General features: G+C 23.7%; 4 protein-coding genes across 10 annotated transcripts in view; 2 read left to right on the top strand and 2 right to left on the bottom strand.

Moving 5' to 3' along the window:
* LOC122719062 (acetylcholine receptor subunit alpha-like) overlaps positions 1-11,823 on the bottom strand; it is a 271,652-nt gene extending 259,829 nt beyond the window's left edge. The window contains exons 1-2 of one of the 2 annotated variants that reach the window (XM_043944592.1): positions 11,782-11,823; positions 3,199-3,487 (exon numbers count right to left, since the gene is read on the bottom strand). In XM_043944592.1, coding sequence (XP_043800527.1) covers positions 3,199-3,402 — 204 coding nt within the window. In that variant the 5' untranslated portion in view covers positions 3,403-3,487; positions 11,782-11,823. Of the gene's footprint in view, positions 1-3,198; positions 3,488-11,781 lie in introns of those variants that run through there. The other variant, XM_043944593.1, reaches the window with a different exon arrangement.
* Positions 11,824-17,593: 5,770 nt separating this feature from the next.
* LOC122719070 (U1 small nuclear ribonucleoprotein C) lies at positions 17,594-18,330 on the top strand. The gene has a single exon (XM_043944602.1). The coding sequence runs from the start codon at positions 17,720-17,722 to the stop codon at positions 18,230-18,232; it is 513 nt and encodes a 170-aa protein (XP_043800537.1). The 5' UTR covers positions 17,594-17,719; the 3' UTR covers positions 18,233-18,330.
* A 594-nt stretch (positions 18,331-18,924) lies between these two features.
* Positions 18,925-23,662, bottom strand: LOC122719081. The gene is made up of 5 exons (XM_043944620.1): positions 23,471-23,662; positions 21,603-23,387; positions 21,321-21,529; positions 21,118-21,246; positions 18,925-21,028 (listed from the first exon to the last, which is right to left on the bottom strand). Exons 1-5 carry the CDS (start codon positions 23,490-23,492, stop codon positions 19,130-19,132), a joined length of 4,044 nt encoding a protein of 1,347 aa, XP_043800555.1. The 5' UTR covers positions 23,493-23,662; the 3' UTR covers positions 18,925-19,129.
* Positions 23,663-24,043: 381 nt separating this feature from the next.
* The window catches only part of LOC122719085 (CCR4-NOT transcription complex subunit 6-like), a 291,170-nt gene continuing 290,065 nt past the window's right edge, over positions 24,044-25,148 (top strand). For 4 of the 6 annotated variants that reach the window (XM_043944630.1, XM_043944628.1, XM_043944625.1 and 1 more), the window contains exon 1: positions 24,099-24,214. The gene's annotated coding sequence lies outside the window, so the exon portion shown is untranslated. Of the gene's footprint in view, positions 24,215-24,532; positions 24,613-25,148 lie in introns of those variants that run through there. The other 2 variants (XM_043944626.1, XM_043944627.1) reach the window with 2 other exon arrangements.

Genomic DNA, 25,148 nt, shown 5'->3' with positions numbered 1-25,148 from the left:
TGCGCATAAAAATCGGATAATTTAACGCAAAGTTTGAAGAAAAGGGAAAGAAAAATTCCAAGGAAAGCTATCAGAACTCATGCTTTCCTCAAATCGACGTAATAGCAAGCAGAAACCACGCAATCTAGCTGTAGAATTTACACGTATATATATGGCATATAGCCACGCAATTTGCTGCCACGCCATCCGAATAACCGGCACATGCTAATGGAAATAATTCCACGACTTCCTTTAAACTTAGTACTTCATAAAAGGATCGTAATTCTTCTTTGATCCACAATTTATTTTCCTTTCGGCGCATTCAATGTTTCTTGAAATACTCTTTGTCAACGATGGCATCGAGAAATCATTAAATTTTTTCAACATTATATTGGTCGTTTAATAAATTAATACGTTTTATATTAAAATAATCGAATATTAATTCGTTAACATTAATACGTATTTGGTTAATCTATGAAATTAATTTTGCAAGTATTATTAAAACAAATATAATTATTTATTTGTTTTGATCTAATCTATAATAATAGTTATTTTCAATCAAATTATAGAAGTATAATCTACATACAGAGAAAAAATAGAAAAAATGTTATTGCTGTATGCATGTATTATAATGTTGCTTAATGGAAAATTTTATATAACAATTTTTTTATTTTTATTTGCATTATTCTATCTAATTTAGCTGGAAAAATAAATTTAAATTTATACAATAATACAATTGATGTATGATATACTTGATACGATAATTTATTTATATTATGTTATTAATTTTTATTAATTTATTTATTATGTTATTATGTTATTAATTTATTTAATATGTTATTAATTGATAGTAGAAATAACAGTATAAGAAAAATCTATTTAAATCAATTCATCCAAATATCTCAGAAATTGTTAATGAAAATATTAAAAAATATTTTAGATAAAAATTTAATGATTTAAAGAGACGTATAATTTGATGTAAAAGATATTTTCGACATATACAGAACATTTGAGCATCAATTTTATCTTTTTAAATCAATGAATCGATACAGTCAGTCAATGTCTATAAAAAATTACGAAGTCATTTGTGCCAAGAAATCATTAATTTAGATTATATTTTAACATAAATTTTAAAAAATAAGAAAAACACGAACAGAAAAGTAAATATTATTTCTTATATATTTTGTCTTTCAAATTTTAAAATTAAAGTTAAAAAAAGTAATTGCATCAATTCATGTGTTATTAATTAAAAATAAAAATTACATTTAATTAAAACGTTAAGATAGTATTTAAAAATATAAAATTGACATCCAAATATCGTCTATAAATCTACATAAAAAATTACATAAAAAAAAAAATCTTTTACATCAAATTACATGTCCTTTAAAACGATTAGATTTTTATCTAAAATATTCTACAGAACTATTATCGATAATTCTCGAGATATTTAAGATTAATTTAAACATTTTATATATTTTTATTTATTATTAATGATAATTCTATTTTTTATATATATATTTATTATATATATTATATATATTATATATTATATATATATATTTTTTATATAAACTTATATTTAATATTTATTATGTAGATAATTGTTATTTATTACAAGTATTTTCCGACATTTTTCGTCGAAAAATTATGACCAATTCATCAGTGAAAGTATCTGAATCTTGAAGACTCGTGATTTTGTATCGAGAAAAGTAAATAGGTTGACTTCCCCCTGTCGATTAAACCCCGATAAAACCTCTGGTATGCAGCATTTCATCCTCGTGAATTATGAAAATCGTATTCAAGTGGAAAATTATTACGAAATGAATACTAGAGATCATGCAATCTAGATAATCTGCGAATTTAATTTCTCCAACAAGAAATAAAAGTATAATGGAAATTGACAATAAGATTGAATAAAGAATCGGTATAAATGACATTATTAATATTAAGAATATCTTTTTCATTAATATCATCATTATAATTATTTATTTTACAATTTATAGCGATATATTGATTCAATGAAAATAATAATAAAATATTTTATATTGTACTTTAATTTCGTTTTCAATATTAAAATTTAACAAATATATTATTGTTATTAGAATGAAGTACATTATTGAACACATTAATTTGATTAATTTTATTATATTAATAATTTGATTATTTTTTATTTTTAATTTTACACGATATAAAAAAAATAAAAAAGTATGAAAATATAGTTAATTCTTCTTTTCAATATGCATAATTATTCATAATTAAGTACAAAACAAAATTTCATAAAAATTAATAAACAATATTCGTTAAAAAAGACATATGGTAATGAACTTATTAATAATAATAATAACAAAATACAATTTAAATAATTTCAATAAATATATATATAATAACAAATTCTACGAATCCGCTACATTTTATAAAATAATTAATAAAAAAGAAACAATTATTCATCACGTATTCATCATCATCAGATCATAAATATGTAAAAAGTTACGAAGGAATCTATTTGAAAGAAAAAAAAAATTACGCAATAATGGATAACGTCACGTAATTTCCAATCAATTTTCAATATTTAGTTAGTCTTCACCGACCAGACATCATATAATCAACGACTAAATTCATTTCGATGAGTGATGACATAATAACCGTGTAATCGAATAATCGTATCTATCCATTTTAACCCAAATACGGAAATGTTATGTACGATTTTAACCACAGGACATCGTCACGATTCCTCGTTTCCTCTCGTTGGCGACCGATTATATGCATGATAAATTGCATATCAGCCGACAGAAAACTTTCTTCCAATTTTTCTTCACTCTGAGATGAACACTCACTTCTTCGATATCATTATGGAGAAATTAATTGCACAGACATTAATGCGCGATATTATTCTACTTATAGAAACCACAAATACGAATAAAACTAGTAAAGGCTATATACATCGAAATACGTTTCGATCGATGCATCGATGGATTTAAATCGATAGCTCGTATACGTATCAGAGATGGTAACAAAATTTTAACGAATAATTAAATTTGAAAATAAAATTATGCTGAATAATTTATTATTATTTAAACAACCTTTATTCCTTTTAATCGATTTAATTTTTCAATCCATGTCCAATTTCTAAGTTCATACGACGCTAATGTTAAATTGTGCGAGCCATAAATTAAATCCAATTACTTGAATCGATGCCTTAAGAATGAGATTTTTACTCACCACGTCGATGAGCTGGGAGAGTTTTAACTTGATGCACACGCGTAGCACGTCCGAGGTATTCACAACAGGGCGCACTAGTTTGTTATAGTTAGAGAGCAAGTCGTCGTAAAGGCGTTTCGCGTCCGGATTGCCAGCGACAGCACCGTGAACCACCAACGCCGAGAGGAACCATACACGCAACGTTTCCCCTATTATGGGGGGCATCGTGGACCCCTGTCTCCTCCACTATGACCGACGCACTAGTCCCCCTCGAGCCCCCGCTCGGGTACACTAACCGCGGACCACGAATCTGTGAAATACGTACAATGTTAATTTCTAGAGATTTTTAACAGTTTTCATTTCAAATTGTAATTTTGTAGATCAAAAGTTTCATAATAAAGAAACGCATATTTTATCTCGAGGATGGAAAAAATTCATTTAAAAATATAATCATTTTAAAATATTAAATACTGATTGTATTGATTCTTTTTGAAAATAATATATTTTTATAGTTAATATTTAAAAAATAATTTCAAATAATTAAGAAGACAATGTCATATTGCGTAGACTGTTGAATAAAAAATAACAAAAGAAAATTTTGTTATTTAAGGCAAAATGAATATTATAAATGTAAAAATATGATGGATAATATATTGATTCATATATAGCTATTGAAATAAATATAATAGATATTGTTATACGATAGCTCCTTAACCATTTATTTATTTACAATAATTAATTTAATCGTATATTCAACGATATACAACAGGCAGAAACAATCTAAGAAACACGACATTAGATACAGAGTGCCGGAAACGCCTCTCGCTCCTCCAGTATTAAATCGATATCCCTGATATTGTTGAGGACTGTGCTTCACACTATGACTATGTGGCTATATGAAAAACATTCGCAACATGTACAAAGTTTTAATATTATTGGTGAGGCACCTTTGGAGAGTCAATTCTAAAACGAATACAAAAATTGGTAATACAATATAAGATAAAAATATGGATTTATTATAAATTATAAGCAATTGAACTTTGCGTTGAATGAAACACAATGCAATAACGATGTAACAAAAATAATACAGTCTTATTTTATCTAATAAAATTAATAAATAAACCTTAATCGATATTTTTAACCTCTATCGATTTAAATTAAACTTCCATTTTGATGAATATATTATAACATCCTGTATACGTATATATCGCTGTATATTATGCAAAAGCAAACTATATTTTTAGATAAATAGAATAATTAAAATTGGTTTTATAAATATTTATATTATATCGTTGCATATAAATATCCTTTATTTTGAAATAAAACCTTGTTTCCTACAGTATTAATCTATGCAGTTTATTATACTTACTTACTTTATTATACTTACTTACTAGTAATTAATAATAATTATACACGAAACAATACACTTATATATTTGTAAAGATATATTATAGAGAAAATTTGCAATAAAATTTCAAAAACGAATATACATTTAGATTGGAAATAATAACCGTTCTACATATCTAATATCTATCTCAATAATATTAGACGAGATTCATAGACAAGAGAGATAGGCAACAGATATAGAGTATTTCTCCAATTATCTGAATTGTCATGATTCCAGATTGTATTGGTATGATGGGTGTGCGATCAATCTAACCGTGGAATGTATTGAAGTATCTATGAAATGCACGAATTTCAATGCCTTTAAATAGCGCTGCAATGATATTGATTGTATCGATATCTTCACTTTATGAAGATATTTCATTGATCTTACATATTCAATGAAATATAACAATATAACATCGGAATGTGTATTTGACAATATGTATTGTACAATAAAATAATAATGAAACTTCAAATTTATATAAATATTTATATAAATATATATAAAGTAAATATTTTATAATATCTATTTATATTGCATCATTATATTATAATGTATTATCAAAAGATAATCCACATAATAGTTAGATACATCTGTTATATGTATCCTATAATTATTTGTCTCTTAAACAAATTTTGTAAAATGATCTGATAAAATATAAATTAAGTTATAAGTTTATTAGATATTAACATATAGTATAACATCCTGTAGTATAGTATAATATACATAACTATAAAACAGACAATTAATTGAATATATAACTAATTAAAAATAGACAAATTTATCAATTTATTATTCATAATATTTATGGTGTATTTGTAATATAATATGATTTTATATCATCGATTTTTATCCGTAACTTTCCGGTGTAGAATGTTGACAACATTTTTCTGAAAGTATTATTCTCATATTTTATGAGATAAACTGAATTTAAATCTCGTACAGGATAAGTGAAAAAAACTTGGCAAGAACTATCGAATGGTTTATCTTTTTTATTGGCCACGGCACAGGCTAAAAAAGTACTAGATGAACTATCTCAATTGAACGCTTTATCTTCAGAAATTAAAACGTTTCATTTTTAAGATCTAAAAAATTTTATCCCAAATATCTCTAAAAACTCATAAAAAATAATATCAAAAATAAGAGAAAAAGAGAGAGAGGGAGAGAGACAAACAGAAATATTAAAATAAATAATTTTAAATTTCAATCCACAATAAGAAGAAAATATATAAAATTTATTCATAAATGAAATACACAAAAAAAATATTTTGTTTATAAGATCATTAAAAAAGATTATTTTTAAGAGGTTTAACTGACTGACAGAGTCGTATATATTGACTTATACTACTTATACTTCTTTTAATGCCTTATATATTAATATTTATAATATGAATAAATGTATATTATACATAATATTTTTAATATTACATTATATAATAATATTTACAATTTCTTTCCACTTCCTCTTTTTTTTATCATAAATGCATTAAATTTAATATATAATACGTCATTTAAGAAATAAATAATGTAATAAGAGAAATATTTTACTGTGATCTGTTATTCAATTATAACAGGTAAATATATTTCTCCAGATCATCCAAATATTAAAAAACTACTTAATAATTACTTAATAAATTAAAAATAACATTCAAAATGGAATAAGAAGCGAATACGTTAAGATCTATTAAAGATACTTAACTTTATTTACTTACTATATGTACATCAAAGATTACCAACTAATTAGGAAAGCATACTTAACATAAGAGCAGCAAACACGATCTTAATAGCTGTTCTATTCTTATCGGCAAAGTATGTGATGTATTATATATTAAAGATGTTATCATATCAAAATCTATATTTATAATGTAAATATAGATTTTAAGATATTTTCAAAATGAGAATTATATTATACTCGTCAAAATCAATAAAAATGTAATGTCACCATATTCCAATGACGATTCAAATTCGAAGCACAAGATGAGATAGAAGAAAATTGTCTTCGTGCTGCGAAGAGAAATAAAATGATGGAAGGGCGAGTGAGATTAAAAGGAAAGACAAAATACGCCTTCGCCTATCGTTGAAAGGTACAAAATTAGATACCTAGCACGCTCTAAAATATAATTTAAATAACTTAATTTATCGCACATCGGGTTCGCGTTAATGTATATTAGGAGAGTTGCGGTAATCATATTTTCCCTGACATTAAAAAGCTATTAATATTGTCGTGCAGCTTACTTTAAGTTTCAAGACTGCTCCATTTGCTATGCATCTGCGCCATAATAAAATTTCCATGTTTCGCACAATGGCATGATACTTGGAATCAACTTGGACGCCATTCGTAATTACATTAATTATTTTACAAAGAAAAACTATAATCATCTAAGTTATTTAAAATTTTTTTTTTTTTATACTTAAAAAAAAGATGATTTGTCAATCTGCACGAATGATTTATTATTTTCAATTCAAATTTATATACAATCATTTTTTTAAATTCGTATATTTCAACTTTGTTTTGAAAACACAAACAATTCTATATATTATATGTATATATATATATATTAATAACAATCTTACATATTTTCTTCAAACTTAAGAATTCTCAAACTAAGAAAGATAAAAATAAACAATTTGATCGAACTAAGTTAAACTGAAACAATTACAAATAAACAATAGATGTTGAAAATACAATATACATATTTTAACTGATATTACATTCATTTTTAATATTATTTAATTATAATTAATACATTATTTGAATATTTTTATTAACCTTTAGCATAAATTACCTCTTAATTAATAAACACTGTCCATATATAAAAATGATAAAATTCCTAGAAACCACAATGGCAATAATTTTTATTTAACCTAACCTCAAATGCAATAGGAATTAACATTTTCTAAATTACATCTTAAATAAATGATTCCTCGATTGAAAACAATTATCGCGAAAAATTATGGAATGAAAACGAAGGTTGGAAAGGAAGATAATTTATCATGAAGCAAATAAGAATTTAAGCGGTATTAAAGGACAACGAAGTGTTGTGCTCGTCATTTCCGAGTGCTACATTGCGAGTTGGCAAGCGATTGATTGATTCGCGTATTTCGCGAAAGGCCATTAGAGGAAAGTACGTTGCAATTCAACGAGATAACCGCTGGATGTAAATTCAAGCCTATACCTGACAGCATTTAATCCGATTTTCAACGATCGTTATGCAGGTAGTCTGATCAGTCCAGGTGAACCACTCATCGGTGCTGGGATTAGGATTAACTCAATGGATTTTCCACTTGAATATCAAGCTGGCAACTCGTGCATTTTTCACTTACAAATTACACTACAGATTAGCATTCGTGTAAACGAGAAAACAATATCGAATCATGAATAACTACTTGATAGATAGATAGAGAGGATGATAAAATGATTGCTAAATGGAGATTCTTAAATAAAAATAATAGAGAAAAATAAATGATATGAAATAATATATAATATGAAATAATATATAATAATGTAAAATGGTTAAGAATCTTAAAAGAATCTTAAAAGAATATTTGACAAATATTATTATATATTAGTATGAATTCATATTAGTTATGAATTGCTCCACTCAATTTGGAATTGTGCATTGCTGCGATTTGTCAATCGAAAAAATTAGAAACGTTGAAAATGAAAGTTCCCAAATATATTTAATATAAAATATTTATAAAGTTACATATATTTTTTTTAATAAAATATTGATGTGTTTATAATTCTATAATTACATTACATTTTTTTGTTATAGTTTATTTATTATTAGAAATCCAGTGCAACGAAGCATTAGCAAAAGCTATGGAATGAAGAAAAAACGGTTGAAGCCATAAAAATGGTCCGAACAAACATACATCATGTGCCTAATATGTACGTTAACTCTAACACAACTAGCTGGTGCAAAGTTTAAAATATTTATTACAAATAACTATTTTTTTATTTAATTTCATTTTATTAAATATTATTAAATGTGATATATAACTAAAATTTTATAATAAATGTTGTAATAAAAAGAAAAATTTTTTGTTTGTTTTTTATGAAAATATTGTTATTTATTATTAGTATTCTATATTTAGATAATTATTTCATTTAATTCAATTTATCTTTCTTTAATATTAATAATTATTTATAATGTTATAAACTTAAATTGTTTTAAAATGAAAATAAAATTTTATATAAAATAAATATGTGATTAAACTACAAAAATCTTTTATTTCTTGCAATTGATTTGCAAGAATTCGAAAAACAATATATATATTCCATATTTATTCTATATTTGACTATTTTCTTCTGCATTGTCATTTTTTACAATAGCTCAAAAAAATATTCGAAGATTTTTTTATTTTTTATTGAAATATAAATTGATTTTTGACAATTTTTTATTTTTAATAGAATTTTCTGATTGTGCAGAGTATAATGGATTGGATATGAAGCAATTTTTTTATCAAAGTATCACTTTAATAAAGGAAAATATAAAAAAAATTTCCAAACAAAATGTATATGAAACTTGACAATTTTGAAACTTTAGGGATTGATTTCATTTTCTGAAAGATATTTCTCATCGACAAAAAAATTGTTCTATGTAATCTATTTTTTCTATAACGTATAAACTTTCATTAAAATCAGAATTTTCAAGTTAGATGAATTTTCTTGTAAAATAACTCTTAAATATTTTCATGAACCACTATATAGTTCTAGTATAAAAAATAAATAATAGAAAAATAAAAGTGAACAAGTTTCAAGCGTAATTTTCTGCAGCGCTTTAGTATCTGCATTAAATTAAGAAATTTTCTTCAAATTTTTTCAATAATATAATTTTTATTTATTATCTTGATAAATTATAGTATATTTAAAAATTATGATATATTTTTATTTTATGCATTCATAGATATCAAAAATATTATCAACTTTTATACATAATTATCTTATGTTTTTATATATAATAATAAGTAAAATTATTAAATACATATATATTTAACAGAAAAATTAAATTTTTTATTCATAAAAATTAAATTTCATATTATCTCCAAATTTTTTCAATATAAAAATATATTTTAAAATAAGATATAATTTTTTAATTAAATTAATAAATGAATTTTCTAATAAAGTTTATTTAAAATTCTTAAATGTTTATTTAAAATTCTTAAAAAAAAATATGAAGATTAAATTAAAATCAAATTTAAAATAATCAATGTAATTTTTTAAAAAATACTGAATAAACAAATATTTCATATTAACACTTTCGTTTAAATAATAATAAATATTTTAAAAAATCATATGATAAATTATATATATGATAAATTTTTATAAATTTTTATAAATTTTTATATAATTTACTCATATAGTATTATATATGAATGCATAATAAAAAATATAATTTTTTCAGTAAAAAATATAATTTTGAAACAAATTTATGACACAAAAAGAAGAATATATATATATATATATATATATATGTATATATATATTAAATTTTACGAGATTAATAATTATTATGAAAAATAATTTCTATTTACCAACAAATCATTTGTCACATATCGCGATTTTGTCATAAATGAAGATTATCTTGAACAGCTGAAACTTCCATGCGACTAATTTATGACGTTTGATGTACCAATTATGATTAAACTAATTTCGCTTGTTACATTTAACATTTGAAGCGTATCACGGAAATACAGTTCAATTAATCAACACAAATATATTAACAACTAATACAGGTAAAACATTGAATAACATCTTCAATTGTTTAACATAGATTTTAATAATTCAACTTTTCAAATATTTTACGTTTTGCATCATAATTATAAATTATAAGTGATTTAGAAAAAGAGAAAATACATAAATATTATTTCAGATAAATAATATATTATCTCAACTTAAACACAATTTTAATAAAGTTAACAAATTATCCAAATTTTTATTTTTTCATATAAGTAAAGAAAAAATAGATATAAAATTTTTCGATATTAGAAAAAAATATCATTATTCAATTACCAAAATTATAAATAAAAATGTCTTTGATCGATCTGAAAACACCAAAAGACTTTTAAAATACGCAACGTAAAATATCATAATGGAAATCGAAAATGCATGATCGATAGTGGAACGATCAGATGAGGGAAACAAGATTTTACTATCAACCGTCGAGAGACAAAAAGAGGTGAAAAACGAGAGAGCGAAGTAACGAATATGAATGTCGTTAGCAAGAAAATCCGGCTATTCATTCGCGTCTCGTACTTGGTTGGGAATTTGAATTACCCGTACGAGACTAAATTTCCTCCTCTTCTAGGCATCGTAACTTGCCGATGGGCGGCCCGCGTGCCGTATTTCAAGTCGATGTCACCGCACGCACCGATACACAAGTGGAAACGTGAATTTACGATGGATCGTGTACATGCGCTCGACAACGACGAAGGATCGATCAACACTATGCTCTCACCTACGGTCCCTGTTAGTCTACTCCACCACGAATGTCTAATTACTTTTGCGCTGCTAACTGGGTCAATGATATTTTATTTCGGATAATCGCAGTCCGCAGAAAAGATGACCTTCTTTTACGAGGACCGCGCGATGACTTGGTTCATCGTAACACAACAACACCAAAAATCATACATTTCAACAATGTTCACACGAATACGCTGCAATTCGTTCTAACTTGTCTCACGCGAACACTTTACGTTATTTTCTTCCGCCGTGTTCCGATTCCTGAACGCCACCACGTAAATATACACGTATGTTAAGTTTATGGCGCGCTTCGCTATTCCACAAATACACGTATCGCGATTCTTCAAAGAGATTAATGGATTAACCGAAAAATAGATGAATAAAATTTTCGACAAATTTGATTGATCGTTTAAAAAATCGTGATTCGTAAAGAAATTCAATTTTTATCAAATTTTGACGATTTAACAACAATTTTTCCATTCTCGAAAGTAATCGTTGCAAGTATCCCCATCAAGAATGAGTTACGCGGTTATTTGAATCTCCCTCATACAAAAATAATAGTTATATATTATCAAGTTATATACTATCAAACACAAAATTTTAAATATTCCCTTGTCATAAGTTGTATTTGTACACTTTTAGAGAAAACGAATGGCAAGTGACAAAAAAATAATGTTAATACCGTGAAAAAAATCAGCGAAAGTTCGATGTATGTACGAATGTCAGCGATGCTTGACAATTTAACACTGACCTAACCTCGCGCGCTGCAGGCCACGCCGGTTGTTGAAGCAGCTCCCGAAACCACTGCACACCCGCACGCACTGCACCCACGACTGAACAACGGGGGGTATCCAAGTCTCGGAGTCTCTCGTTCTAGGGTTCGAGGATTTTGCCCGATCGGCGGCGCCACTAGGCATGCACACGTACCAGGAGAATCGCGGAAGAGTAACAGGAGAACACCAAGAACCAGAGAAAGAGAAAGAGAGAAATGGAAAAGGACAACGAAGACTCGGGCAGGAATCTGGACCAATCTTGCGCGCGCATAAACGATCCCTCTATGCATGCACGCAAAACGAGATATGTATTGGTACAATATACGATAGTCTGCAAGGTGTGATCTCAAAAAAAGGTGTCGATGCTCCGCCCACGAAAGGCTTCGTTGTTGAAAGGATTAGGCTTTTTCTTTGATCTATAGAAACGACACAAGTAATTGAATCACTAATAAGTGAAGAATAAGGAAGAGATAATGGGATTTAGTTTTCGCAGATATTCTGTTATTAGAAGCAAGAATTCAAATCTTATTAGAATTAGAATAAGTGCGTTTCTTCATTTCAAACGATTCCAATAGATAGATGGTTTCAAAAACAAGATTTATATTTTCGCTTAGATAAGTAAATAACTTTCAATATTAATAATTGATTTTTTATTATTTAATTTGTTATATATGATTATTTAATTAAGAATGTTTTTTTGTATGATCAAAAATAAAAAAATACCTATCTTTTATTTTAAAAATAAAATTTTAAATAAATTAAGATTTTAAATGATAATTAAAAGAAATAATAAATTATAAAATATTAAAATATCTACCGAGTAACAAATTGAAACAATACAGAAACAACTGAATATCTTAAACAAATTCCGCAAAAGTTATAATGTAAAGACATAATTATAGTTTTATATTCTTTGATCTAATTTTTTATCTTGGAATCTAAAAAACTAATCTAGGTACTCGCCAATTACCTTTTATTTTCTTGTATTAATAACAAAGTTATATAAATAACTTTAACTTCGTATATTTTATAAAACTTGAAATAATTTTTTAAAACTTGAATCGCATTATCTATAAAAAATTGTTTTATATAAATAAATAAGCTTTAGATGTTTTTAAAAGAAATAAAAAAAAAAATTCGGAATAATCATTTGCTTAAATATAAATTCTTATAAGAAAGCATAGATTACATTACATTTTTAAAAAAAAAAAAACTTTAAACAAAGACATTTTAAAACTAAAAATTTTCAGCTTCAAAATAATAATATGCCGCCAAGCCAACAAATTAAGATGAATAGAAAGAAATGAGCAACAAAGTAAGAGTAGTTCATGAAGTGAGAGAAAACTCTAGAAGAGAAAATAGCAAGGAAGGGTCGTTCCAATTCAGCGCAGCTCATTTATCATTGAACCTCGAATGCCAATCTCCTTCTCCGCGAATTGAGAAATAGAAAAAAAGAGGGTAAGCATAAAATGAAGGATGGAAAGACTTGGGAAGTTCGACCGAATTATTTGTCAAGTATTAAAGTTCTTTTAATTCATCCGGCGTCTATTGTACTTCGAAACTGCAGAATAGGCCTGGTTTGACCTGAAAATCGATGAGTTCAAATTCGTAAATCAATCTGCAGCTTTTAATTGGGTTGGAACAATTAGAGTTTATTTCATTTCAAGCGTCGTTTCATAATTGGTAAAAATAGAATAATTTTCTTTTAGATCTTCTTATTTTTCTTATTTTTTATCCTTATGTTTCTATATTTCTATTAAATACTATATATACAAAATTTAAGATATCCCATTATTATATATATGTAATTTTTGTTACATACAATAAAAATATTAAGATTGTTTTATATATATATATATAATACATACATACATAATAATATATATAATACATAATACATTATATATATATAATATTATACATAATAATATTATATATATAATACATATATATATAATACATACATACATAATACAAAAATACATATATTGTTGTAATGTAATAAAAATACTATAAAAATGTTGATAATTCTATTATATTCTATATATATATATTCTATATATATATATTCTATATATATATATATATATATATATATATTATATTATATTCTATAAAAATGTGACTAAGTAATAACATAATAAAGAAATTTTTATATTTTTATTTATTTTAAAATAGAAATAGTTCATATATTAAATAATTTCGAAAAATTTAAAACACACAAACTATTATTATATGCATTTTTCATTATTCGAAAATTCAAATGATTATGGATTGATAAAGATATTGCTTTTAATGTGAGCGGATATTGAAGAAAACTTGGCAAATTACCAATAATCCTTGAATCATTGTTATCGATAACATTGTTATTCTACATTTTGCAATTCAACTCAAAAATGAATTAAATTATGCTATCAATTCAAAATGATTTTATTTAAATATTAAATGTCGTAAAATTATTTATTATTTTATTATTTATTTTAATTGGTTCCATCATAATAATTAATAAGATTTATAAACAGAGAAATTTAAAGAAAAAATTATCTTATAAATTTAAGTTAATTTAATTTTCTTAAATCTTTATTAAAATATTTATATAATTTAATTGATTGCATCTATTTATTAGACTTATTAGATTTAATTAAATAAACAATCAATATAAAATTGCTTATCAAAAAATACCTAAAATTATTCATACATAATACTCAAAAATTTTAACTTCATTAAAATTCATTCTTAACTGTGAAATAAAATCACAAATTTTTGTCTATCTTATAATTCGAATAATAGTTAAATTGTTCAGATCAATTTGCCATATAGATATAACTTAATCTAACCAAAAGTTAAACTTCTGTCAGTGAAATACATAACATGCATTTGAAATTAATAGTTAGTCCTATGTTCACAGAAGTAACCACTAGATACTTCAACCGAATATACGAACCAAAATCTATCTGAGTGTGATATGCACTATTTTCTAACAAACTTTACTCTCAAAGTTACATTTGTTATGTGAATGAACAGATATATACATATACAAAATTTGAAGATTAAAAGATTAAAATAATTGCAATATAATAAAAAGATATTTGAAGGTTTACTAAACTGAATATAAAATATGTTAGGAATAATTACAAATTATGTGATTTTATTAAAATTAATACTAAAATTTTAAAAATATTTAAGAAAATAATACATTTTATTATTATAATATATCTAATATAATATATCTTAATATATCTTAATTGTAATAAACAATTGTAATGTAATTTTAATATAAATATCCTAACCTAATATAACTTAACCTAACTTAATTAAAAAATATAATATCTTAATTGAATAATTTTCACGTGTTTAATAATAATAAATATAATGATATAAATAATAACGATATAAATAATTTTTAATTTTAATTATTCTTCAGGTATAAAACATTAAAAAAAAAAATAAATCAACATTAAAGCATTGCTGCTAAAGTGAAATGCGCGTTTTATATATATATACAATTTATTCTGTTAGGAAAGAGAGATAAGAAATGGCATTTCTGCAGTGATTCGGCAATCTTCGAGAACTGCAGTACGAGTTTGCACGTGCCAAGCAAAGGCTACCGATAAATTACTAGTAAGTTCAGTTTTCCCAAAACTCTTGCAGATTTTAAGAATTCAAGAAAAGCCAATATGCTATCGAAACATGTTCATAAAGAATTTAATTTTATAATTTCGATACAATTATTATTTTTCAATGTCGTTATATACGTAATAATTTTAATATATATATATATTATAATATATAATTTTATAATATATAATATATAATTTTAATATAATATAATATAATATAATTTTAATATATATAGATAATTTTAATATAATATATAGATAAGCATACTTTTTATTTTTATATTATATATATATAATAATGAATAAAATATAATATTTTTTTAAACGAAAATAAATATAACATAATATAACACTAGAATGTTATAACATTTTTAATAAATTCGTATTCTTTATATAAAATTATTTTTTTAAATACATATAAATATTATATAAAGATTCGTTCAAATTTCATTAATATTAATACAATATGTTTATTAAATTTTCGATATTAAAAATCTTTGTTTATAATGATTATATAATTAATATAATAATTAGAATTCAATTAAACTTTTCAGAAATTGATCTAAATATCTAAAAATCTAAATATAAAACAAATTTTATATATATTTATATTTGTTTAATAATATTTGATCTTGTTTATTTCTGCAGTGATAAATTATTATTTATAATAATTTTTACAGAATGTTAAAAGCCAAAATAAACACAAAAATTAATTTACAAAAATATCGAATGAACCTTAATTAGCTTACAAGCAATTTAAGTTTGCATTAGATGAAGAAAACAGTGATAGAAATAGAACTAATTTACTTCATTTCGTTTCACAAACTCGTTTTACAAACTTAAAATTTATATATCAATGATTCTGATTCTTTCATTTTGATTTCTAAAAATACATTAATACTTGTATATGCATGTCCATATTTTTATAAAAAAAATAAAAATAAAAAAAATCAACGTAAACAATTATTTAACAAGATATAAATCTACATTACGAAAGTGATAAATAAGATAAAAATATTTAATTGGATTTTTCCATCATAATTGATTCTGAATAATATATATTATTTTATTCTTGTCTATCTTGAAATGTTCTATCAAAATATGAATAAAAAAAATCATTCTTTTAAAAAAATAAAATTTTCATAATATCTTTTTTATCTATAAAAAATCCTTATCTATAAAAAATTATATATATCGGATTATTATATTATCAACATTAGATTAAATTGAAAACAAATAAGTTTAATCTAATAATTTTTTGTTATAAGTGGATTCAAATAATAAATATCTGATTTTATATAATTATACGAACTACATACTAATTAAATACAAATTTCCAAGTTTGAATTTTCCGTAACATCTATGTTTTTTATTTATATATTTATCTTATAATTTTTTGTTATGTATACATACAAATGAAATATAAGTATGAAATATATTTCACAAGTGAAAGTATTATAAGTGTAAACAATATAGGTTAACAGAATAAATATAAATACAATAGGTTATAAATATTAATTACATATATCAATATTTCTTATTTAATCCAAAATTTTGTATAAAATGCCATAAAAGAAAGGAAGTAAAACAAATTATTTAATTTTGTAAATTATTTATATAATGTTATTAGAAATCTTAGTGAATTTTAAATTAATAAGAAATAGAAATTTTTGTGAAAAAATGCATTTAATTATATATATATATAAAAAGTAAAATTTTTAGTAAATAAATTTATCAATTTTTAATTCAAAAAACTTATATTTTATATTATGTTGTTTATTTTTATACTATGCAATAAATCCATAAATAAACTAATATATAGATAAGTATACTTTCTATTTCATATTTGAAGATTATAAAACCATTCTTGATTCCCCTAGATTTTGATCACGTGATATTACTTACTTGTTCAGTGATTCACTTCAATAAATGTAATAGTATATGGATATGAAATATATTTTTTTTTATATTTGATTATATATGAATAGTTATATTGTAACAATTTTTTTTATTATTTAATATTAATATAAAACATTAGTAAAATATAAAAAAATTGTCATAGTAATATATTTATTCTACGAGTCGATAGATGGAGCTAAAAGAAAAGATTTTCATATATAATTTGTTCGTCTAAGTTATAATTATAATTAAGGTTTGATTATAAAAGACGCATGTATATAACCTATAATTAATCATTAAGATTGAAAAATTGATACAATAATAAAAAATTGTGTAACATATTGTAAAAAAACATAGTTTTTACGTTATTTAGTTAATTCATTAATTCAAATGAACAATGCCAAAATATTATTGTGATTATTGTGATACATATTTAACACATGATTCGCCGAGTGTACGAAAAACTCACTGTCAAGGTCGTAAACATAAGGACAATGTTAAATATTTTTATCAAAAATGGATGGAAGAACAAGCACAACATTTAATTGATGCAACAACGGCAGCATTCAAAGCTGGAAAAATCGCCTCTAATCCTTTTGCAGCAAACAAAGGAGCAGCAATTCCACCACCTCCGAATCTTGGCCCACGACCTGGGGTACCACCTCAGGGTCCACCAGGTATGATGCCACCTCCAGGCATGCATCCTGGTGGTCCAATGGGTCCTGGAGGTCCAATGATGATGGGACCACATGGACCAATGCCACCTATGATGGGTATGAGACCACCTATGATGGGACCTATGGGACCAATGGGACCAATGATGGGTCCTATGGGACCTATGGGTCCAATGAGGCCTCCAATGAATGGACCACCACCACCTATGGGAGGACCTCCACCAATGAAGAAATAATGAAGAAGATATATAATTTTAACTATTATTTTAATTATATTGATATAAATAATTCATCAATTCATTATATATATTAAATAGCATGATATTAACATGTATGTAAATATGATTCATTAAAAATTTGAATTCCCTTCCATAATACGTAATATATTTTTGGAATATTAAGATACAGAAGATATTAATTTTAAAAACTAAAAATAAAGTTAAATATAAATATAATATTAGTATTATTTTTATAATTAATATAATAATTCATTATATGTATTAAATAATATTAAAGTGTCCTATTATAATATAATTATAGGATAAGGAATATAAAATACATATTTGTTTAAACAAAATTTTTTTATTTACAAAAAAAAATAGACAAAGATATAATTTATATGTACTAAATTTTTTAATACATATAAATATTTTAAGATATTATTAAATTATTCTAAATAAAAACTAATATTATAAATGTATTATAATTGAGATTATTGTTACTGTCAATTAATAATAAATTCTTAAAATTTATATTTATAATACCTATTTTAAACTTATTATTTAAATATATAAATTAAGCATTATTGAATAATATTATTTAATTAAAAATATTATAAGTATAATCTTTAATAAAAGGTATTTAATTGTAAAGATATTAATTTAAATGAGAATACAATTATGATAATTGCATATAATGTAAGGCTTATTGCAGTTTTATATAAAATTATTTAAAAGTGGATTTTATTTTTTATTTAATTATGAATATTAATAATATTAAAGAATATTTGAAAAAAAAATTATAAGTTTATTTTATTCAAAATGCCAATAGATCTTTATTTCATCCATTTAGCATATCAGTATATAATGAAATCTTTTAATAAAGACTATTATTTCTTATTTTAAAAATAAAATTTATTGCAAATAATTACAAAATGAACTTACATATTTCCTGTGATCTTTTTCCAAATTTACTAGTCTTATTAAAGTATCAATATGTTCTTGTTTAAGATTTTTATCATTTATTCTTTTCTTAATCTCTTCAACAGCTTTATTCATATATGGTACATTAAATTCAAGAGCTTCATTTATAATTTCATTAGCTTTATTCTCTATAGATGTACCAACATTTGCTACTTGATCTTCTATAACATCTGAATTATTTTCAAGATCTAATTTTGCTTTTTTTGCTTTCTTAGATTTTTTCTTTTTGAGGATATTTATTTCAGAATCAATTATATTATCTTCTTGTTGTAAATTATTTGTTTTTACTTTTTCATTACTATTATTCATTATTTCTAAATTTTTTTCTGTACTTCCTGAGGGTTTTATTTTGGCACAAGGTACATTCTTAGATGTCCTTGATGTTACATTAGTACATATAGATTTTTGAAGAGTTATAGGAATTAAATTTGATGAAATAATTTTTAAATTTGATTTTTGTATAGGATTTGTTATTTCATTATTATTTGAAATATCCTGATTATGTGGTAATTGTATAGGCTTATCAGTAGATTCTGTAATATTATTTCCTACATTGTGTATTTTAACATTTTCTGCATTATATGTTTGCATCTTATTTATCAGAACATTTTCTACAGAAAGAATGGTAGGTATTTGTTTATCTTTTATTTCAATATTTTTTGATGAACATGCATCATTATTTTTTGTGATATTACATGTTTTTTTAGAATTAAATTTTTGTAAACTTTCTATGAATGATTCATAAGAAGAAAGTTTCTTGTCTTTTTGCTTTTTAATTTGAACCTTTTTTTTTTCATTTTTAAGTTGTTTTTCTTTATGTTTATAATGTACTTTAAGAAGACGTTTTAATTCAATGTCTGTCAATGCACGAGGTACAAATATTTGATTATAAATAGCAATAATATGTAAATATATTCCTATACTTACATCATTATTTGGTGATCTATCTAAATATCTAATCATTTTTTTTAATTTTTTAAATAATTGATTATAATTAGGTAATGTATGAAACACTTTTAGCAATTCACTTCGAAGACTTATGATTTTTTTTGAAGTAGAAATCGATATTGCAGAATCTTGAATCTCAGTCATTGATTTCTTTAATTGATCTATTTCAGTACAAAGATGATTAGGATCTTTTAAATTTCTTTTTATTTCACCTATTTCTTGTATCAAAAACTTAAGTAATTTCTTTCTATTACGAGGTAAATTTATATGCATCTTTAGACTCTTATCTTCATCATTAAGTTTAAGCCAAAAAATGAATATTTTTATTATATTTACAGCATTATTTGCTATAGTACGAACTCTTAACATTAGTTCTTTATTTGAATTATAATATATTTTAATTTCAAATTGAATTATTTTTATTAACTCATCTAAGAAATGTGGAGAAACTCGACCTTTTAAAAGATTTGTTATATGAGAAGGTTGAATTTGTTCACCCAAAAGTTTTCGTTTAATTTCCTCGCCGTTAGGCTTTTTTGTATAAAATTTTCCATATGAGTATACAACAAAAGAATTTTCTAGATCATCTTTACCTTCAAGAAATATCATACATTTATTTTTTTTATTAGTTAATGGTATTATATCTTCATTTTCACGAACAGAAATTTGATTGGTTGTTTGTTCTGATTGACTGGATTTTTCTTCTGGTTTTCCTGTATAATCTGATACAAATGCTGGTGTCGGAAAATGTTGTGACCATCGATATTCGTTACATGTAGAAGAATCATGACCTCGCTTCGTACAATTACAACAATACAATAAGTCTGCAGGTTTCATAACTTCAGATAAATTTTGTGGTATATTTATCTCTGATGTTCGTGTCTACAATATATAAAATTAGCAAAAATATTAAGACATTTAAATTATAATTGTATAAAGCATTTATATATAACATTTATATGTAAACTTACTGTTTGATGAAATCTTCTCCAAAGATCTGGACATTCTGTTGATTCATGTCCTATAGCATTGCATGTATTACAATATAATACAACACAAGACTCACAAGTTTTTCTAAATGTATTTTGTTTTCTACCACACTGCAAAGAATTTATATGTTATTATTATAATATAATATATTTTTTATATATTTTTTAATATAATATATTTATACCGTAAGACACATTTTTTGAGGACATCGAGTTTCTATATGTCCTTGAATACCACACATATAACATCGAAGAGGTTTGTATGGTTCTGGACAATTATGTTTTTGGTGACCTGGTTGATGACAATTAGTACATTTCATATTCCAATATCTTTTATTTTTTAATAAATTCGGCATCAGGTCTTCATCTAAAATAGCCCAAAGTCTTGGGTCCTCTATAATTTATTTAAAATATAAAACATTCAAAAATAATAAATTTATAAATAAAATTAATTTTTAATAACTCACTTGACATTTTACTTTGAATTTCTCCTATATCAAAATTTTCTTGTCCTTGGAATTCATAAAAAGCTTTAAGATCTTGTGACATAGGGCGAAAAAAATATTCTGCCCATGAGTCTTCATTAGTTTTATCTTTACTATTATCTTCTTCACAACTTAATTTAGAACGTTTACTTTCACTTGTGGAAGGTTCACTATCATTTTCATGGTGTCTTTTTCTACTTGAAGTCAATTCTTTGGAATTAAGGAAATTTGATACTACTACATCTTTTGCAAAATTATTTAATTCTTTCTTATCTCTTTCATACATAACATTCTTATCGTTAATTGTTTTTGATGGTGATTGAAAATTAGATTTATTGTCTTTATCATTGTTAGATATGAATAAATCATCAGATTTATTAAAATCTTTAATATAAATTTCTTTTTCATTAGAAGAATTATGTTTCTCACAAGAATTTGTATCTTTGTTAAAGTGTTGATCTGATTGAACAATTTTACTCATTTCCATTATTTCTTTTATACTTGAAGCACCTTTCTGTACTTCTGTACAGTTAAGTACTATGTTTTCTATTGTTGGTGTATCATCAATAAAATCTATAACTGAATTACTACTATCTGAATTCTGGTCAATTACAACAGTTTTCTTTTTGGTATTTTCTACCAAATCATTTTTTTTTTCTATAATAAATGAAGATTCTTCATCTATGTCACTATTATCACTTGATGTTTCAGAATTTTCATCTGAATCTTGTAAATTTATGACAGGTGGTTGAGGTTTTGGTGGAATAGGAACTTCTAAAATAGATTCTTCAGAATCACTTTCTGTATCTGATGATAGCAATGTTATTTCTTCTGAATAATTAGCTTTCTTTTGTAACTTGTCAGATCTATTAAGTATTTCATATTTTGTATTCGCTTCTACGTCATTTATAGATTTTGCACGTAATTCTTGTTCAATAATGATTTGCCGCTGATTTTCTTTGTTTTCTTTAACACGTTCATTTTCTCTTAAATTTTTTTGTTTTTCTTCTTCTATTTCTTGCAGTCTTTTTTTTAGATTTTCATATTTTTTTAAATACAAATTATTAATAAATGATTTGGAAAACTCATATTTTTTAAAAATGTTATCAATTTTTGTTTCATTATTCATAATTTCATGACATTTCTCATTGTTATTTTCAATATTATCTTTTGTAGAATGTAAAGTATCTTGATTTGCAATTGCTTCGTTATTTAAGCATTGTAAAGGTTTTAATTCTTCTTTAATTTCATTTTCTGATTTTGGTCTTATATTTGTATCTTTTTCAATATTATGAATGTTTTGATAATCTGAATTATTTTCATCATGTTCTATCTTATGACATGTTATTACTTGTCCATTATCTTTTAAAGGTTCAATATTTTCTTCTTTCAAAATTTTCACATGAGATATATCTGAATTACTTTTGTTATTTGTATCCTCACATGTTTGATTAATTTCATTTGTAATGCAAATAGATGCAATATCTGGTTTATTATCTTTTTCTATTAATGTTGAATTATTTGCTGATTCATTTATTGGACAAGTTTTTTTATCAGGATCATTTTTTATGCGAATATCATTAATTTGACTGCTATTTGTATCTTTATGAAATGTTTTATCATCATTATTAATATCTTCTAATTTAATATTTGTTTTTGTATCCACATTCTTTGTATCATTTGAACTATAATAAATTTCAGCATATAATCGTGACTGTAGATCATGATTCATTTCTTCATCTTCACTATTTTCAGCTTTACAATAATCTGCAAATTTCACATTAATTTATTAAGACTGTTTTATTTTATTGCGTGAAATTAATAAAGGTTACATTGGAAAATATTCTTACCTCGAAAGGCATTATATTCCATCTTTATTCATGCACTTGATACGCGTGAAAGTTTTATATTGAGTAAAAGTATATTTTGTAATAAGTGAAATGAAAAAATCAATGTTCTTAACAAAACATTAATGCATTTTTAACAAAAACACACGTGCCTATCTTCTGTAACATTAACATTATACTTACATACTTTTTCTTTGTATAAAATAGCTGCTATCTAGTAATATAAAGATAAAGTTCACAATATTTGAAGTAAAATAGTATCTTAATAGTTCCTATAGAGAGCACTTATAGTAATCTTAAATATATATATATACACACATATATATAATATAGCGAAGTAGCTTAATAATAAAAGTTTTTATATTCTTTATTTCAATATGAAATTATTACTTTAACTCACTTTTACAATTGTATTAATAGAAAAAATTTAAAAAGTTATGTATACATATTGTGAATATGATATTCATTAAAATCCCTAGATGTGCTCTGTTTAGTACAATTTTAATGTAAGATGGTCATTTGGTTGTGTCGGCTGCTTCGCGAAGATTCGGAGGTAACGCGACCAATCACGATCACTTATAGTTTGCGATCAGTGCAGTTGATAAATGGAGGATTTGTGTTTGTCAAGGTAGTTTTGTTTACGCGTAAATTTTCATTCGGTATCAACACATCGTGCGTTTTGTGTGTGCTAAGAGGTAGATGAAGGTGCGTAACAGTTTCCTTCGGGTTTCGTATTAAATTTAAAAGGTAGGGAAACTATCCGGTTAGAGAAATGTATGTTAATGCGAAAATTTGTCGTGCATATGAACTGTTTAGAGATAAAAGATTGTTCACATTAAAAAATACATTACTTTTTACAGCATTATTTAAAAATTATATAGTATTTCTCATACACTTTTTGTTCAATACGTTCGTAAGAAATAATACGGTTATCTTTTGAATATCAAGCACTCAATAATCTACATTTTTACTTCATAGGTTATGAATGTACTTTCGTAGTATTATTAAATGATGTATTTCAAATTGAATAAATTATTCTTAAATAATATAAAACATTTAGTTATAAATGTGAAATACTTTGTATTTCTTCCCTGTAAAAAATATAATTTAGTTATATTAGAGAATATGAACAAAACAAATAACATGTATGTATAATACTTTATCTTTCATGAAAATAATTTTATATTTAGTTTAATGTATGCAATAAGAAATTATTAAATAATTTATCATATCAATAATCAAACATTAAGCAGTTTTATGTATTATTTTTAATTAATTTTTATATTATTAAATAATTTTTTTTAAGGTCATAATATTCATAATACTTATGAAATATTGAAAAATATATATATATATATATATTTTATAATAAAATAATTTGCATATTTTATAATAAAAAAATTTTGCAGTTAATATAATTATAATTTTATTTATTTAACATATAAAAATATTATTGTATATTATTTTAATATTATTATATTTTAATTTTTATAATAAATTATATTTCATATATTGCGTATTTTCTTTAGATTAATTAATTAGATTAGATTATTTATTTTAGATTAATTAATCTATTTATAATCTAATAAATTATATTTATATATTAGTACATAGCAAATAAATTAGAAGTTTTATCTAAATATTAAAGAAATCTATTTAAATGATTATATTTATTATAATT

This window comes from Apis laboriosa, unplaced genomic scaffold, assembly GCF_014066325.1.
Source record: "Apis laboriosa isolate Shangri-la unplaced genomic scaffold, ASM1406632v1 scaffold69_cov144, whole genome shotgun sequence".
Classification (NCBI taxonomy): Eukaryota; Metazoa; Arthropoda; class Insecta; order Hymenoptera; family Apidae; genus Apis; species Apis laboriosa.
The sequence above is the reverse complement of the archived record's forward strand: the minus strand, read 5'-3'. Positions and strand labels throughout refer to the sequence as shown.